Below are 17267 nucleotides of genomic sequence, written 5' to 3' on the forward strand. Positions count from 1 at the left end.
ACCACCAGAGGTACCCACAGGAGGACTGCTTGGGCTCCAGGCGTGGCCAAGCCCAGCACACAGGCTCACTTTGTTTACAAGTTGCCCTTTTCTCCCCGGAGCGGCTGAGGCAGGATTTGATCACCTCAGACTTGGTGAGTGTCCTGAATGCCTGCCCCCTCCAGCTCCCTGGTCCTGGGGTAGAATACACTCCTCCGGCCAGTCTCCTCTGAGGATCCATTTCCCCCTCCTCCCCCCAGGACCACCATTGTGTTTTGTCTGGTCCCTTCTAAGTTTGCCAGCTGAGCTGTAACCTGAACATGAACACTGATGCACCTCTCTCCACATAGCTTCTCTAAGCCTATGATCGCTTTATAGCTTTCATTTCATTTCATATCATGTATAACCTAGTTACATACACAGAGTGGGGGAAGGGGTGCCTCCACCTCCTGTCAACTTTACATCTTTCAGCTCTAGTCTAGTTTCTGTCAGCGTGAAGGGATCATGGTGGTGTTCATTTTCTTTGTGCTGTTCTGTATCATCCGTCAAAAAAATATTAGAGATGGGGGCAGCGCCTGTGGCTCAGTGAGTAGGGCACCAGCCCCACATACTGAGGGTGGCAGGTTCGAACCTGGCCCCAGACAAATGGCAACAAAAAATAGCCGGGCGTTGTGACAAGCGCCTGTAGTCCCTGCTACTTGGGAGGCTGAGGCAAGAGAATCGCCTAAGCCCAAGAGCTGGAGGTTGCTGTGAGCTGTGATGCCACAGCACTCTACCGAGGGCGACAAAGTGAGACTCTGTCTCTAAACAAACAAACAAACAACAAACAAATAAACAGAGATGGCTGACTGGGCACCTGTAGCTTAGTGAGTAGGACGCGGGCCACATACACTGATGCTGGCAAATTTGAATCCTGCCCAGAGCCTGCTAAACAACAAGATGGGGTTTCACTATCTTGCCCAGGCTGACTTGAACTCTTGAGCTCAAGAGATCCTCCTGCCTCAGCTTCTGGAGTAGGAAGGAGTACAGGCATGCATCGCCACACCTGGCTAATAATAATAATAACAACAAAAGTTAGAGGTGGGATCTCGCTATATTGCCCAGTCTGGTCTCAAACTCCCAGGCTGAAGCAATCCTCCAGCCTCCCCCCTTGCAAAGTGCTGGGATTACAGGCACTAACCACCACACCTGGTCGGAACTATCCACTTTTATCTTTTTAAAAAATAGATAAAAGGGCAAGAATCGTGGGTGCTGCTCAGGGCTTCCTCCCTGCACTCAGGAAAGGCCTGCACAAATAGCGGAGAGCATTTTCGAAGACTGAGGGGGGCTGGCTCAGGGCTCAGCAGCACCAGGAGGCGGCTCCGGCCGCGCTCCGCCCGCGGGGATCCTGCCCAGTGCCACCGTCTGCGTTTCCTCTTCTGCTCTGCCCCCTGGGACTGAACTGCGCGCCGGGGCAGAGAGAGTGGCGCCACCGGAGGCCGGGATCTGCAGGCTCTGCACCCACGCTGGGAGGGGAAGGGAGGGAAGGGACCCGACCTGTTGGAAAACTGGAACCTCCCTGCATGGTCCTGCAGCCTGCCCCTTCAGGCTGGGCTCTGGGACTCCGAAGTCTGATTCTGAGCGGACTTCCTGCTCCGACCCTCCAGCAGGCTCCCCCCGGACTGGCCCTGTGGCTGGAGTCTTCCACCTTGTGGGTAAGACCCTCTCGGCCCGCCGGCCCAGCACTGCATGCCCCAAACCTGAGATCCTCCTGCTGATGGCTCCTCCTCCACTCTAAGACCCTCCCTGAGCAGGCCAGCCCCCCAGCAGGGCAGCTTCTGGGGTGGGCCTGGCCTCTGGCCAGCCAGATGGTACCTGGCACACCAGCTTGCAGGCTGGGAAATGAATCCTGGGATTTAAGCTGGGATGGGCCCGTTTCTCATGGGGATGCGGGTTGGCTGGGTCACGGTGCAAGCTGCACAGGCTGGCCCTGGGGAGGACCTACAAGACACCAGTCCAGAAAGGCAGTCGTGTTGACTGACGGCTGCAGTGGCGTGGGAGCAGCGCTAGCCCTGCTGTGAGCAGTTCCTGAATGCAAGGGCTGAGTTCAGGAAGTCAGGCTGGGTGCAGACCCCCAGCTGGGCCAAGGAGGGGGTTCCAGACTAGCTAGAGAGGGTGCTGAGAAGGGGAGGAAGGCCGCGTTTGAGCCCCCTAGGCAGGATGGGTGCCGGGTGGGCTGCACAGGTCCAGGACCCTGCTAAGGCATCCCGACTTGCTGGCATTCCCTCTCCCCGTCCCCATCTTTCCTCTGTGCTTTCCTTCTCTCTGGCTTCTCACTGCTCTCTTCAGCCCAGCCTCTCCTCTATAAAGGGCTGTGGTTGTGAGTGGGGCCTGGCTTTGAAGCCCGGTCACCTCCACTTCCTCTCGTGCTGGTAGCCCGACCTCCTTCCTCCCTCTCTCCTCTGCCCCGCTGCCCCCATTTATTCCACAACTTCCTTTATTCTGCCACGCCATGCCCAAAGGGCCCCCAGAAGGAACTGGGAGTCTTTAGCTTGGAGACAGAGGGATGAGAACATTCGTGCACGAATTCACTCATGTGATCCCGTATTTACACTGCATTGGCTTCCATTCACTAACTCCCACATTCCTTCGTTCTTTCGCATTTTATCATTCTCTGGACCCTTACTGAGCATCTTCTCTGTTCAAGGCTCTAAGCATTGAATGGGAGGCGGGCAGGAGCTGAATGAATCAATCCTATCTGTGCTGCCAGCTAGCTAACCGGCAAAAAGGGGGAAATTAGCACAAATCAGCCTAATTTAAGAGAAAAAGCACTGAGAGAGATGAGAGAGATAGATAAAGGCCTGAGAAGTGTGTGCGCAGAGTACATAGGAGGAAAATGTTGTTTCCACTTAGGGGCCAAGAAGGCTTCCTGGAAGTGGCGGCCTTTGCCCTGGGCCTTGATGGCAGGCAGGGCTTGAATGTAGAGTTGTTAGAAAGGCATCAGAGAGGAGGGAACAACAGGGACAAAGGACACCTCAGGTGTGTGAGGGACAATGTGCAGCTCTGTTCATGGCATGGGGGGTCTGCGGTCCTTTCTGGGGAGGCTAATGGCCCAGCAGAGGGAATTCCTGGGAGTTTGCTTATGTATTCACTCATCCATCTTCTCGTTTGCTCTCACATACACTCTTTCCTTCCTTCATGCCTCACTTAGTCCCTAACCCCTTGGTCTGGGCAGATCCTGTGGTGGCGACCCAGATGACTCAGATGAGCTTCCTGCTCTTGGGAGCTCCCAGTCTGAAGGAGAGACAGACCCATGTCTGTCAGTGACAACCTGATGTTATCGTGAAATATGAATGGAAATGACTTCATTTTGTTTTTGCACTGAGTTGGTGAGGTGAGGTGGATTGGGGACGTGAAGAATTAATGCCGATGTTAGGCCTCCAGCCAGGAAGGCCTGACCAGTGGGGCCACATGAAGAAGGTTGTGGAGTTAAGAAAGTGTTCCCTTTCGGCCGGAGACGCCATCTTCCAGTAATTCACCAAAATGACAAACACAAAGGGAAAGAGGAGAGGCACCCGATACATGTTCTCTAGGCCTTTTAGAAAACATGGAGTTGTTCCTTTGGCCACATATATGCGAATCTACAAGAAAGGTGATATTGTAGACATCAAGGGAATGGGTACCGTTCAAAAAGGCATGCCACTCAAATGTTACCATGGCAAAACTGGAAGAGTTTACAATGTTACCCAGCATGCTGTTGGCATTGTTGTAAACAAACAAGTTAAGGGCAAGATCCTCGCGAAGAGGATTAATGTTCGTATTGAGCATATTAAGCACTCTAAGAGCCGAGATAGCTTCCTGAAACGTGTGAAGGAAAATGATCAGAAAAAGAAGGAAGCCAAAGAGAAAGGTACCTGGGTTCAACTGAAGCGCCAGCCTGCGCCACCCAGAGAAGCCCACTTTGTGAGAACTAACGGAAAGGAGCCTGGCTCCTGGAACCCATTCCCTATGAATTCATGGCATAATAAGCATATAACATAGCACACAGGAGTACTAGTGGACCCATGTTGTTAGGAGCAAGAACCTATTTATTCCCCATTAGCTCATGGCATAATATGTGTACAGCACAGCACACAGGATAACCAATAGTCCCCATGCAACAGTGATACAAGGTGCTGGGACCTATTTCCCACGAATTCAAAAGTCAATTAACACTTTGTCACATTAAATGGCAAGGTGCCTCCCTGAGCTGCTGGAACCTCTTCCCCTATGAATTCATGGCATGGTAGATACAAATAATAGCATAAAAATGTTTCTTGTTCATTCACTACAAGTGTGTTTTTTTTTCCCACCCCAAAGAAGTATTAAAGCAAATTTTAATGTGTCCTAAAAAAAAAAAAAAAAAAAAAAAAGAAAGTGTTTACAGGAGAAAATGCTATGGGTTCACAGGACTTAAGAGGCGTGCTTTCTCCAGATGTGGGACTCTCCAGAGGCCCACTCTGGGCTCTTCTCACATCAGAGGTGAGCCTCCTGGATGGGGCAGCCTCTAGAGAATTTTTGGCTAGTAAATGTAAGCTGTAAGCAGGTTTTGGAGAGCGGTTGTTAAACTTGTGGCTTTGGACTTAGATCAAGATTCAAATCCTGATGTTAACCCTTCCCTACTAAGTGACTTTGGACAAATGACTTAGCACTCTTTGTCTCCATTTATTCCTCTGCAGGAGAACAATATTATAAGCATAGTATCTTCCTTTCAGGGCGAGGCCCAAGGGATATAATTAATGTATGTGATATGCTTGCACAGTGCTAAATATGTGAGGAGTGCTATGGTGACAGGGTTATAATGACAGTGATGATGATGATGATAGTGATAAACTGTTAAGTGTTGCCTTTTTTTTTTTGGAGACAGAGTCTCATTCTATCTCCCTGGTTAGAGGGCTGTGATGTCATCATAGCTCACGGCAACCTCAAACTCTTGGGCTGGAGCAATCCTCCTGCCTCAGGCTCCCGAATACTGGGACTACTGGTGCCCACCATGATAGCTGGCTAGTTTTTCTATTTTTAGTGGAGATGGGATCTCTCATGCTCAGAGAGATGGTCAGGCTGGTCTCAAACTCCTGAGCTCAAGCCATCCAGCCACCTTGGCCTCTAAGAGTGCTAAGATTATAGGCGTGAGCTACTGCACCCGACCCAAGTGAAGCCTTAAATGTCTGGGCTTCATTCTTTCCAGATATAAAGTAGAAGGGCTGACCTAGCTCACTTGTTCTCAGAATGTGCTCCCTGGACCAGCAGCATCAGTGTCTCTTGGGATCTTATTAGAAATAAAAATTCTAGCTGGGTGAGGTGGCTCACGCCTATAATCCTAGCACTCTGGGAGGCCGACGTGGGGGGAATCTTCTGAGCTCAAGAGTTCAAGACCAGCTTGAGCAAGAGTGAAACCCCATCTCTACTAAAAATAGAAAAACTAGCCAGGTGTTGTGGTGGAAGCCTGTAGTCCCAACTACTGGGGAGGCTGAGGCAAGGGGAGAGAACTTTGTTGGCAGATAGGCCCCTGTAATCTGCTTCTGACAATAAGATTGATTCAGTGTTGCTAGAAGTCCTCTCCTAAGTCTAGCTGAAGCATCTCTTGTTTTATGCCTTGTTGGGGGGTGGGGTGGACAGGGCTCTGGACTTGAGGTCAGGAGTGGTGATTCTGGATAGTTTCCTCTCTGTGTGTCTTTGAGTGGCTTACTTTCCTCTCTGGGCCTCAATTTAGCCATCTGTTAGCTGGGAGGGCTGGACTGAATTTGGTGAGTACGAGACATTATGGTCCTCTGGAGAGACGGTAGGGTGGGAGGGCTAAAAGTTTTCTGGGTTTTCCTTCCTTTGTCTGCCTAGTGAGGACCCTGAAACTCCCTGGCTGCCAAGCACGTTATCTTGGGGATCAAGTAAGGTGAGCTGTCTCTTCTTTGGGCTGGTTTCCTTATCAGGGACATCTCATGACACCCACTTGCCTCATGTGGCTTTTGTCATTTTGAGTACATTCATCATTGTCAGAGGCTCGTTGATGTGCACCTAAACTCTGTCACCTGGCCTTTGAGGCCCTCCCTGAGAAATGAGGCTCCTGTGACTGTGTTCTCTTGTCTTCCTGTTAAGTCTTCCACCTCACCCCTCTTCTCAGCCTATCCAAGCCCATTCCATCTTCATGTCATCGCTAGCACTCCCTCCCCCAGGAAGCCTTCCAGATGGCCCCAATTCTCAGTGCCATCTGTGGACGATCTTGCAGTCTTAAAGGTATGACTTTAACTTCTCATTTTTAGGCATAGAACTATTGTTGGAATATAGGCTCTTTGTGGACAAGACCTGAGCTGACAGGGATGCATAGTACAGTCCTTGACTCCTAGAGCAGACAGGCCCAAAGAGAGGTGGGAACTTGTCCAGAGTCACAAGGCACATTAGTAAAAGAACCCATGTTCAGAACCCAGGCCTTGTAGGTGGGACATGCCCAGAAGAGACATTATTAGAACTGTGGTTGAAGGACAGAGGAAAGGGGGGGAGACTCACAACCAGCTGATCTGTTTCAGCATGGCTGTGCACTCCTGGGTGTACCACCTGGGCACAGCACCTACCCTCCCTAAGGAGCTTCCCAGTGGGGTGGGATGAGGATCAGCATGAGGCCTGGCACTTAACAAGTGCTTGGTTATTATGAGTGATGTTATTCCCCATCGACTTGTCCATTCCAGCTCCCCTGCCTACATCCCTTTTCCCAGCCTTCTTCCCTTAACCACTAAGCACGTCACTGTCCTAAATTCAACGTGAGTGTCAAGACCTCCTGGTCAAGCCTCTTGCAGAATCGAGAGGGAGAAGGGAAAATCCTGGTGTTCTCTCAGTCAGTGGAGTTTACAGGGGGGCTGGGGTGGGTCTCCCAAGGGCCTGAAGCCTGCATGGCCGTCAGGGTGGGATTTAGAAATGTTATGCTGCCTATTTAAAGGAAGTGAGGGTTGTGTCCTGTCCCCAGCCAGCAACTGCTGGATGCTGGCAGCTGGGAGCGGTAGAGCAAGGCGGCACCCCCAGGGTGAAGAGTCCCAGCAGGTGGGTCTGGTGTCTCTCTGGGAGGCCCCTGGCAGTTCCCTGGCCTCCTGCCACCCTCTGGTCAGACCCCTTGTGGCCACACGGAAGCCCGTGCCTGTCAGTACAGTCTGCTGGCTGGGGCTGGGGGGCTGGAGCCACCCCTTCCCTGCCCCTGGGAGTGATCCCAGACCCAAGAGACCCTGCGCGGAGGATGATGGGGGCTGCGAGTGGGGTGGCTGGAGTTTGGCTGGGACTGGAGGCAAAATGTGTGTCCGGCTGGGTGCCCAGTGGGCGGGCACAGGGCTCCCTGACGTGGCTGTGGCCCAGCTGGCAGCCTCTGTCCTTCCTTTCCACACAGCGAGCACAGGAGCCTTCCGTGTGGGGCTCCTAGGAGAAAGGGGACGGAGGGCAGTGTGAGGACAGGTGGACACAGGGTGAAAACAGCTCGCTCCGGAGGGCGGGAGCTCAGAGAGGAGGAGCGAGGGGACAGGCTGGCAGTTCATTTGGAACCGGGCCTGGCTGTTGCTCAGGTGACCAGTGTTGGTCTCCAGGAGAGCGCTGCTTCCCACGGGCCTCAGACACAGCTAGCCGGACCCAGCAGCCAAGATGATCCAGAATGTTGGAAGTCACCTGCGAAGGGTATGGAGGTGGGCTGGGGGGGGGTCTGAGGCAAGGGGGAGGGCCCTGGAGGCTCAGGACCCAGAGGAGACTGATGTTTCCATTTTCAGTCAAAGGCCCTACATCTTCTCTCTCACTCTCCATGGGACATTTTCCAGCTGTCTTTGGAAGGAGCTAGAATCGGGAGACCCCTGCGCTGGTTTACTGTAAGCAGCTGTCCCTGGACAGGCCTAGATTCCTCCAGGGGCTGGCTGTGCTGCATGGAATCACTCTCAGCAAGTTCCTGGCTTCTGGAATTCTATTCTAGGAGTGTGTTTGTGTTTCTCCCCAGAGAGTTCTAGGCATGTTTCTGCTTGATGTCTGAGGGGTGTTTCACCCTCCGGGCTGGTGGGAGTTACAGGGCCAGGTGTGCGTGTGGATGAGTGTAGGGCTGAGACGGGGTTCTCGGGACAGTATCTCTTTGGGAGAGCAAGTGCAGGGCCATGTGAGGGCTTGTGGAAAGGTGTCCCGCGAAGCGACCTTGAAGAGAACTTTTCCCTGGAGCCTCCTAACAGGGACTTTGGAGCTGAGATTTGGTGCTGAGGCACAGACAGACCCAAGCGCTCAGTGGTGCCTGGCAGGGGCCATTGATGTGGTGAATGGGGAAGGGCTCAGGACAGATAGGCTGAGGTTGTGCTGGGTGTAGAGTGGCTGCTCTCTGAAGCCATTCTCAGGAAAAACCTTTTTTTTTTTTTTTTTTTTGTAGAGACAGAGTCTCACTTTATGGCCCTCTGTAGAGTGCCGTGGCCTCACACAGCTCACAGCAACCTCCAACTCCTGGGCTTAAGCGATTCTCCTGCCTCAGCCTCCCGAGTAGCTGGGACTACAGGCGCCCGCCACAACGCCCGGCTATTTTTTGGTTGCAGTTTGGCCGGGGCCGGGTTTGAACCCGCCACCCTCGGTATATGGGGCCGGCGCCCTACCGACTGAGCCACAGGCGCCGCCCAGGAAAAACCTTTTTAAAAGGGGAAATAAGGAAAAGCCTTTTAAGGGTGGCGCCTGTGGCTCAGTGAGTAGGGCGCCGGCCTCATATACCGAGGGTGGCGGGTTCAAGCCCAGCCCTGGCTGAACTGCGGCCAAAAAATAGCCGGACGTCGTGGCGGGCGCCTGTAGTCCCAGCTGCTCGGGAGGCTGAGGCAGGAGAATCGTGGAAGCCCAAGAGCTGGAGGTTGCTGTGAGTCCTGTGACATTATGGCACTCTACCAAAGGTGGTAAAGTGAGACTCTGTCTCTACAAGAAAAAAAAAGAAAGAAAGAAAGAAAAACCTTTTAAAAGGCAAATAAAGAAGTGTCTTATCCACCTCCCTCCATCTGCTCAGCCTCCACTCACCTAGGACCTCACCCGGCCCAGGCACCTCTTCCTCCCTAGCTCCCCTGCCCCATGTCCACCCCCTTCATTCCTCCCTCCACACTGGGGGGCTGCTTCTAGAAACTAGATATGGTTTCTTGTTCAGACATCTGCCTTCTGTATGACTTTCCCAGTCTTTACGTGATACAAAGGGACCTTGCTGATCTGTCCACACCTCCCCGTTTCACCGTCCTCTCTGCAATCTCTGTGGCAGCCATGCTGGACTGCTTTCTCCTGCCTCAGTGTACCACCCTTATTTGCACCTCTGTTTTGTTTTTTTTGTTTTTTGTAGAGACAGAGTCTCACTTTATGGCCCTCGGTAGAGTGCCGTGGCCTCACACAGCTCACAGCAACCTCCAACTCCTGGGCTTAAGCGATTCTCTTGCCTCAGCCTCCTGAGTAGCTGGGACTACAGGCGCCTGCCACAACGCCCGGCTATTTTTTGGTTGCAGTTTGGCCGGGGCCGGGTTTGAACCCACCACCCTCGGTATATGGGGCCGGCGCCTTACCGACTGAGCCACAGGCGCCGCCCCTGCACCTCTGTTTTGTTACGCCTCCCATGCTTCCCCTAAATTGTCTCCCTGGCAAGTTCCCTCTGAGCTCTCAGGTCTGAGCACAGATGCTGCCTCCTCTGGAAAGCCTTCCCGGATTTCTCATGGTGTCGTGAGCCCCCGTCTTGGTCCCTTCTCATGCCTTGTGCTGGATTGTGTGCTTGGCTCACTCACCCCTCTCTCCTACCAGCCTGGGAACTCCGGTCCTGGTATACTCAGCACAGGGATGTTTGCCAGAGCCCAGGGCATGGGTAAAGAATGAGTATGAACAGGTGGCTTCTGTGCGACGCTGAGGGTGGGATCTGGGTGGCAGAACCACTTGCTCCTCTCACCTGAAGTGCAGGGCAAAGAAAGAATGTCTTTCAGGTGGGTGGGACTGGCCGTGTCTTCTCTTGTGCCCCATATTTATCTTTCATTACTCTTCCCCTATTAATCCTTATCAGTAACTGGAGGCAAGATAGTGAGGAGGAACTATCTTCAGCATAATTTAACAGAGAACCGTAGTAACAAATCCTTGTGTAGCTCTGATGCGTGCCAAACTCATTGTATATGTTAACTCATTCGGTTCTCTATGAGGTAGGTAAATTATCATCCCCACATCCTAGATAAGGAATCTGAGACTCAGAGAGGATAAGTGACTTGCCCAAGAGGACACTGGTAGGAAGTGGCAGAGCTGGGATTTGAACTCAGTACACAGCTGCAGAGTTTAAGCTCTTAAGGAACCTGGTGCTCTGCTAGATGAAGGCCCAGAAGTGGGAGTCCAGCCCACGTGTCCAGGCTCCAACCCCAGCAGGTCTTCAGCTTCCCTGTACTGCCTCCACTGAGTCTGAGGTGGAGGAGGGTGTTGGGTGTGGAGGAGCTCATGAGGACACAAATGACTTCATATCAGCCAAGAACATTCTGGCCTTGATTGCCACCTTTGGACCATTGCCTGGATGGCAGATCTCCTTGGATTTCCCTTGCTTCCTTTTGTTCCTCAGAATACAGGAGGGTTTGGGAACATTTTTTTGCTTGGTACCAAATATACATATATATTTTTTAAAGATAAGGTCTTGCACTGTTGCCTGGGCTAGAGTGCAGTGGTGTTATCATAACTCACTGTAACCTCAAACTCCTGGGCTCAAGGGATCTTCCTGTCTCAGCCTCCTGATAGCTGGGACTATAGATGCATGCTACCATGCCTGGCTAATATTTCTGTTTTTTGTAAAGATGAGATCTTGCTATGTTGCCCAGGCTGGGAACTCCTGGGCTCAAGCAATCTTCCTGCCTCAGCCTCTCAAAGTGCTGGGATTACAGGTACCAGCACCTGGCTCCAAAGCTCTTTTTAATAAAAAGCAAGAAACCACCCCCCCCCCCCCCACTAAACAATCTTCCCTGGGGACTAAAGAAAGCCAGATTAGGCGGGGTGTGGTGGCTCACGCCTGTAATCCTAGCACTCAGGGAGGCCAAGGCAGGTGGATCACTTGGGCTCAGGAGTTCAAGACCAGCCCAAGCAGGAATGAGACCCTGTCTCTACTAAAAATAGAAAAAACTAGCCAAGTGTAGCAGTAGGTGCCTGTAGTCCCAGCTACTTGGGAAGGGGAGGCAAGAGGATCAATTGAGGCCAAGAGACTGAGGTTGCTGTGAGCTATGATGATGCCACAGCACTCTACCCAGAGTGACAGAGTGAGACTCTCAGCTCAAAAAAAACACACACAAAAAACAGGTTAAACTGGGAACAGAAGAGGGGGTTCAGTTAATTCATAAGTTCCCCTTCGTGTGGTCTGGGGCCTTTCAGTGTCCTGTGGCCTTGCAGACAGAGCACTGGAGTCTGATGGTTCTGGCGTCTGCTTACCACAAAGCACTTGGCATATGTGAGTGGGTGAGTGGAGTGGTGGGCGTGCTGCCACGCTGGGGGCGGGAGTGGAGCTGCATGCCTGTCCCGTGGAGCTGGGCGGTCTCCCTGTCCTGTCTCAGTCCTTGCATCTCCTGATGGAGATGTCTTCTTCTTTCCCTAGCCAAGGTATTAGTCTACACTGGGTACTGAGTCCCACACTCCAGGGCTGGCAGGGACCTGCAGGTGCCCTGATGGGATTTGGCAGAGCTCCAGGGCTTGGGAGGAGCCTGGAACTTCTACTCAGCCTCCGTTCTAGCCTGGCCTAGGTCTACTCACAGTGGGGCTCAGGAATTTTGGTTACTCCAGAAATGCTGATAGGGCTGTTTGTCCAAGCTCCCCTGAGAAGCCCTGTGCCCAGCTAGTGCCACTGGCAGGATGGTGGAAGATCAGAAATAGCTGAGCATCTGTGCACATGCTCATGTACCCACAGACCACACGCTGGGTGTAGTCTTCAGCCACAGATTGAACCTTAGGACAGCTGGGGTGGCTCTTCCCCACCCCTCAACCTCCCCTACCTCACTGGGGTTCAGCCCAGAGTGGGGGGAGGTTTGGGGTACAACTGAGGTTCAGCCCAGAGTTGGGGGGGAGGTTTGGGGTACAACAGTGGGATTGGGATCTTTTGTTACCCCATTAGTCATGGGGTGACATTGGACCAGGTGTTCTCCACTCTGGGCCTCAGCATGTGGGATGATCCCTGGGGTTCTAGCCAGCCTTGACATTCTGGGGTCTGAATGTGGGGGGTTTGCACACCACCTTGATGTTGGTCCTCCTGTCTCCCTGCAGGGCTCTCCCTGCAGGAGAGGTTGTAGATATAAAAGGATGTTAGTGTCTGTAGTAGGAGAGAATAAGCAGCTGAATGAATTAGTCATGGTGGGTGCTCAGAAGGGGCTGAGGTGGCCCCAGAGGCTTCCTGGAAGAAGAGGTGAGATTTGAACACTTAGCAGCAGCCTTTTCAGGAGCCACATGTGAACCTGTCTCAGCCATGAGCAGACACCCTTAGTCTGCAGGGCATCTGAAGGATCTCTTTGATTTTTTAATTCTATAATCCTAGCACTCTGGGAGGCTGAGGTGGGAGGATTGCTTGGGCTCAGAAGTTTGAGACCAGCCTGAGCAAGAGCAAGACCCATCTCTACTAAAAATAGAAAATATTAGCTAGGGCTTGTGCTGGTGCCTGTAGTTATAGCAACTCAGGAGGCTGAAACAGGAGGATCGCTCAAACCCAGGAGTTTGAGGTTGCTGTGAGCTAGGCTGATAACCATGCACTCTAGCCTGGGCAACAGAGTGGTCAAAAAGTTTATTTTTTAAATGAATAGATAAAATTATATGTTCTTATCATGTACAATGTGATGTTTTATTGTGGAATGGTTAAGTCTAGCTAATTAACAAATGCATTACCTCGCATGGTTTTCACTTTTGTGGTGACACACATAACAGTCACTCTGTTTGCACCTTCCCAAAATACGATATATCATCATTAACTATAGTCACCTTGTTGTAAAATCGATCTCCTGAGACATATTCTTCCCGTCTAACCATAATTGTGCACCCTCTATCAAGATCTCTGCTTCCCAGCTCTGGTAACCACCATTATATTCTCTACTTCTTAGAGATCAGCTTTTTTAGATTCTGTGTATAAGTGAAGTTATGTGGTGTTTATCTGTGCCTGGCTTATTTCACTTAACATAAGGTCCTCCAGTTTCATACATGTTGGTACAATGGCAGGATTTCATTCTTTTTTATAGCTGAATAGTATTCCTTGTGTATATGCCCATCATTTTTTGTTTTTTTAGACAGTCTCACTTTGTTGCCCTCAGTAGAGTGCCATGGTTGGCTCAGCACCTGTGGCTCAAGTGTCTAAGGCGCCAGCCACATACACTTGAGCTGGTGGGTTCGAATCCAGCCAGGGCCCGCCAACAATGACAGCTGCAACTGAAAAATAGCTGGGCGTTGTGGTGGGTGCCTGTCCCAGCAGCTTGGGAGGCTGAGGCAGGAGAATGGCTTGAGTCCAGGAGTTTGAGGTTGCTGTGAGCTGTGATGCCACGGCACTCTACCCAGGGCGACAGCTTAAGGCTTTGTCTCAAAAAAAAAAAAAAAAAAAAAAAGTAGAGTTCCATGGCATCATGGCTCACAGCAACCTCCAACTCTTGGGCTTAAGTGATTCTCTTGCCTCAGCCTCCTAAGTAGCCCCTTGGGACTACAGGCGCCCGCCACAACGCCTGGCTATTTTTTGGTTGTAGTTGTCATGGTTGTTTGGCAGGTCTGGGCTAGATTCAAACCCACAAGCTCCAGTGTATGTGGCTGGTGCCCTAGCTGCTGAGCTACAGGTGCTGAGCCCCGTCATTTGTTGATAGACACTTAGGTTGATTCCATATATTGGCTGTTGTGAATAGTGCTGCAATATACATGGCAGTACCAAGGTCTCTTACATACCGATTTCATTTCCTTTGGATATATACCCAGAAGTGGGATTGCTGAATCATACGGTAATTCTATTTTTGATTGAATTGATTTTTGTAGTATAGTGAGAGGTAAAGGTCTGATTTAATTCTTCTGAATATGGATATCTAGTTTTCCCAAAACCATTTATTGAAGAGACTGTTCTTTCTCCACTGTGTGTTTTGGCACCTTTGTTGAAAATCAATTGGCTATAAATGTATGGATTTATTTCTGGGCTCTCTGTTCCATTCCCAGTGCTCTGGGGGGGTCTTTTTTTTAATGCAGTACCATGCTGTTTTGATTATTATAGCTTTGTAGAATATTTTGAAATCAGAGTGTGTGATGCCTCTAGTTTTGTTCTTTTTTTTTGAGACGGAAGCTTACTAGGTCACCCTCAGTAGAGTGCCATGGCATCACAGCTCACAGCAACCTCAAACTCTTGAGCTTAAGTGTTTCTCTTGCCTCAGCCTCCCAAGTAGCTGGGACCACAGGCGGCTGCCACAATGCCTGGCTATTTTTTGGTTGCAGCTGTCATTGTTGTTTAGCAGGCCCAGGCTGGCCTTGATCCTGCCAGCCTCAGTGTATGTGGCCGGTGCCCTACTCACTGAGCTATTGGCGCTGAGACTCTAATTGCTTTAGCCAGTTTGGATCTTTTGTGGTTCCATACAAATTTCAGGATTGTTTTTTCCATTCATTTGAAGAACATCATTGGAATTTTTTTTTTTTTTTTTGTAGAGACAGAGTCTCACTATACTGCCCTCTGGTGGAGTGCCATGATGTCACACGGCTCACAGCAACCTCTAACTCTTGGGTTTACGGGATTCTCTTTGCCTCAGTCTCCCAAGCAGCTGGGACTATAGGCGCCCGCCACAACACCCGGATATTTTTTTGTTGTGGTTTGGCCGGGGCTGGGTTTGAACCGCCACCCTCAGCATATAGGGCTGGCGCCCTACTCACTGAGCCACAGGCGCCGCCCCATCATTGGAATTTTGATAGGGATTACATAATCTGTGGATTGCTTTGGGTAGTCTGGCCATTTTAATAAGATTGGCCGGTGCAGTGGCTCATGCCTATAATCTCAGAACTTTGGGAAGTTGAGGAGGGAGGATTGCTGAGTCCAGGAGCTCAAGACCAGCTTGGGCAACATAGTGAGACTCCCATCTCTACCAAAAAATAAAAATATTAGCTGGGTGGGGTGCTATGTGCCTGTAGTCCCAGCTACTTGGGAGGCTGAGGAGGATCACTTGTAGGTGTTTGAGGCTGCAATGAGCTATAAAGTGCCACTGCATTCTAGTCTGGGAGACAGAGCAAGACCCTGTGTCAAAACAAAACAAAATTAATTCTTCTAATCCATGAACATGGGATATCTTTCCATTTATATGTGTCTTCTTTAATTTCTTTCATTAATATTTTATAGTTTTCATTGCAGAGATTTTTCACCTCCTTGGTTAAATTTATTCCTTGGATTTTTTTTTTTTTTTTGTCGAGACAGAGTCTCACTTTATGGCCCTTGGTAGAGTGCCGTGGCCTCACACAACTCACAGCAACCTCCAACTCCTGGGCTTAAGCGATTCTCCCGCCTCAGCCTCCCGAGTAGCTGGGACTACAGGCGCCCGCCACAACGCCCAGCTATTTTTTGGTTGCAGTTTGGCCGGGGCCGGGTTTGAACCCACCACCCTCGGTATATGGGGCTGGCGCCTTACCGACTGAGCCACAGGTGCCGCCCGATTCCTTGGATTTTTTTTGAGACAAAGTCTCAAGCTATTGCCCCTGGTATAGTGCCGTGGCATCACAGTTCACAGCAACCGCAAACTCTTGGGCTTGAGTGATTCTCTTGCTGCAGACTCCCAAGTAGCTGGGACTACAGGCATCCGCCACAACGCTCAGCTATTTTTTGTTGCAGTTGTTTAGCTGTTGTTTAGCTGGCCTGGGCCGGGTTCGAACCCACCACCTTCAGTGTATGTGGCTGGTGCTGTAACCACTGTGCTAAGGGTGCAGAGCTGTCCTTGGTATTTTTTTTTTATAGCTATTATATATAGAATTGTTTTCTTGATTTCTTTTTCAGACAGTTTGCTATTAGTGTATAAAAACATACTGGTGTTTGTATATTTATTTTGTACCCTTTAACTTTACTGAATATGTTTATTAGTTCTGACAGTTTTTTGGTGGAATCTTAAGGGATTTCTGTATGTGGGATAATTTAGTCTTTAAGCAGGGATGGTTTTACTTCCTTTTTTCCAATTTGAATGTTTTTTATTTCTCTCTTGCCTAATTACTCTGGCTAGGACTTCTAGCCCTAGGTGGGATGAAAGTGGTGAAAGTAGGCATCCTTGTCTTATTCCAGATCTCAGAGGGAAAGCTTTCAACTTTTTCTTGTTTGAGGGAGGACTCTTCTTCATCCTTCAAAATCCGGTTCAGCCATGATTTCGTCTCCTCAACATGTTGTACTGACTTCACTTGTTCCCTACACAGGTACTTAATGAAGAATTAACATATGGCAGGTGCTGGGTACACTGTGGCTAACAACCCAGGCTGCCTCCTGGAGCCAACAGCTAGTGGAAGAGACACAGTGAAAAGGTAGTCAAATAAATAACACTGAAAATCTGCAATAAGGCTCAGCACCCATAGCACAGGAGTTATGGCACCAGCCACATATACCGAGGGTGGCGGGTTCAAACCCTGCCCGGGCCAGCTAAACAACTGCAACAAAAAAAATAGCTGGGCGTTGTGGCGGGTGCCTATTGTCCCAGCTACTTGGGAGGCTGAGGCAAGAGGATTGCTTAAGCCCAAGAGTTTGAGGTTGCTGTGAGCTTGACGCCATGGCCCTCTACTGAGGGCGACATAGAGAGACTCTGTCTCAAAAAAAAAGAAAGAAAAGAAAATCTGCAATAAGTGCTATGAAAAATAGTAAGAGTAAATGTTATTCAGGTGCTAGCCATGTGTCAAGCATGAATTAGCTCATTTATTCCTTATAACAACTCTATGATGTAGATAATGTTATTGTGCCCATATTAAAGATAAAACTGGCTGGGCACAGGGGCTTAGGCTTGTAATCTCAGCATGTAGAGAGGCAGAGGCAGGAGAATCAGCTGAGTCCAGGAGTTTGAGACAAATCTGTGCAACATAGCAAGACCTTTCTCTACAAAAAATAAAAATAAAAAATCAACCAGGCATGGTGGCATGCACCTGTAATCACAGCTACTGGGGAAGCTAAGGCAGGAGGATCACTTGAGCCTAGAAGTTCAAGGCTGTAGTAAGCTATGATCACAGCATTGTACTCCAGTCTAGGTGACAGAGTGAGACCCTTATCTCTAAAAAATAAATAAATGAATGGCTCTGCGCCTGTGGTTCAAGCAGCTAAGGCGCCAGCCACATACACCTGAGCTGGCGGGTTC

At 50.3% G+C, this 17267-nt stretch overlaps 1 protein-coding gene across 3 annotated transcripts in view; it reads left to right on the plus strand.

Annotated features, from left to right (window-relative positions):
* Positions 1 to 1447: 1447 nt before the first annotated feature.
* The window catches only part of ACOT11 (acyl-CoA thioesterase 11), a 62908-nt gene continuing 47088 nt past the window's right edge, over positions 1448 to 17267 (plus strand). The window contains exon 1 of one of the 3 annotated variants that reach the window (XM_053576940.1): positions 1448 to 1673. In XM_053576940.1, the coding sequence (XP_053432915.1) occupies positions 1542 to 1673 (132 nt within the window). In that variant the 5' untranslated portion in view covers positions 1448 to 1541. Of the gene's footprint in view, positions 1674 to 7358; positions 7645 to 16426; positions 16450 to 17267 lie in introns of those variants that run through there. The other 2 variants (XM_053576942.1, XM_053576944.1) reach the window with 2 other exon arrangements.

The sequence above is a fragment of the Nycticebus coucang genome, chromosome 22 (genome assembly GCF_027406575.1).
Source record: "Nycticebus coucang isolate mNycCou1 chromosome 22, mNycCou1.pri, whole genome shotgun sequence".
Taxonomy (NCBI): domain Eukaryota; kingdom Metazoa; phylum Chordata; class Mammalia; order Primates; family Lorisidae; genus Nycticebus; species Nycticebus coucang.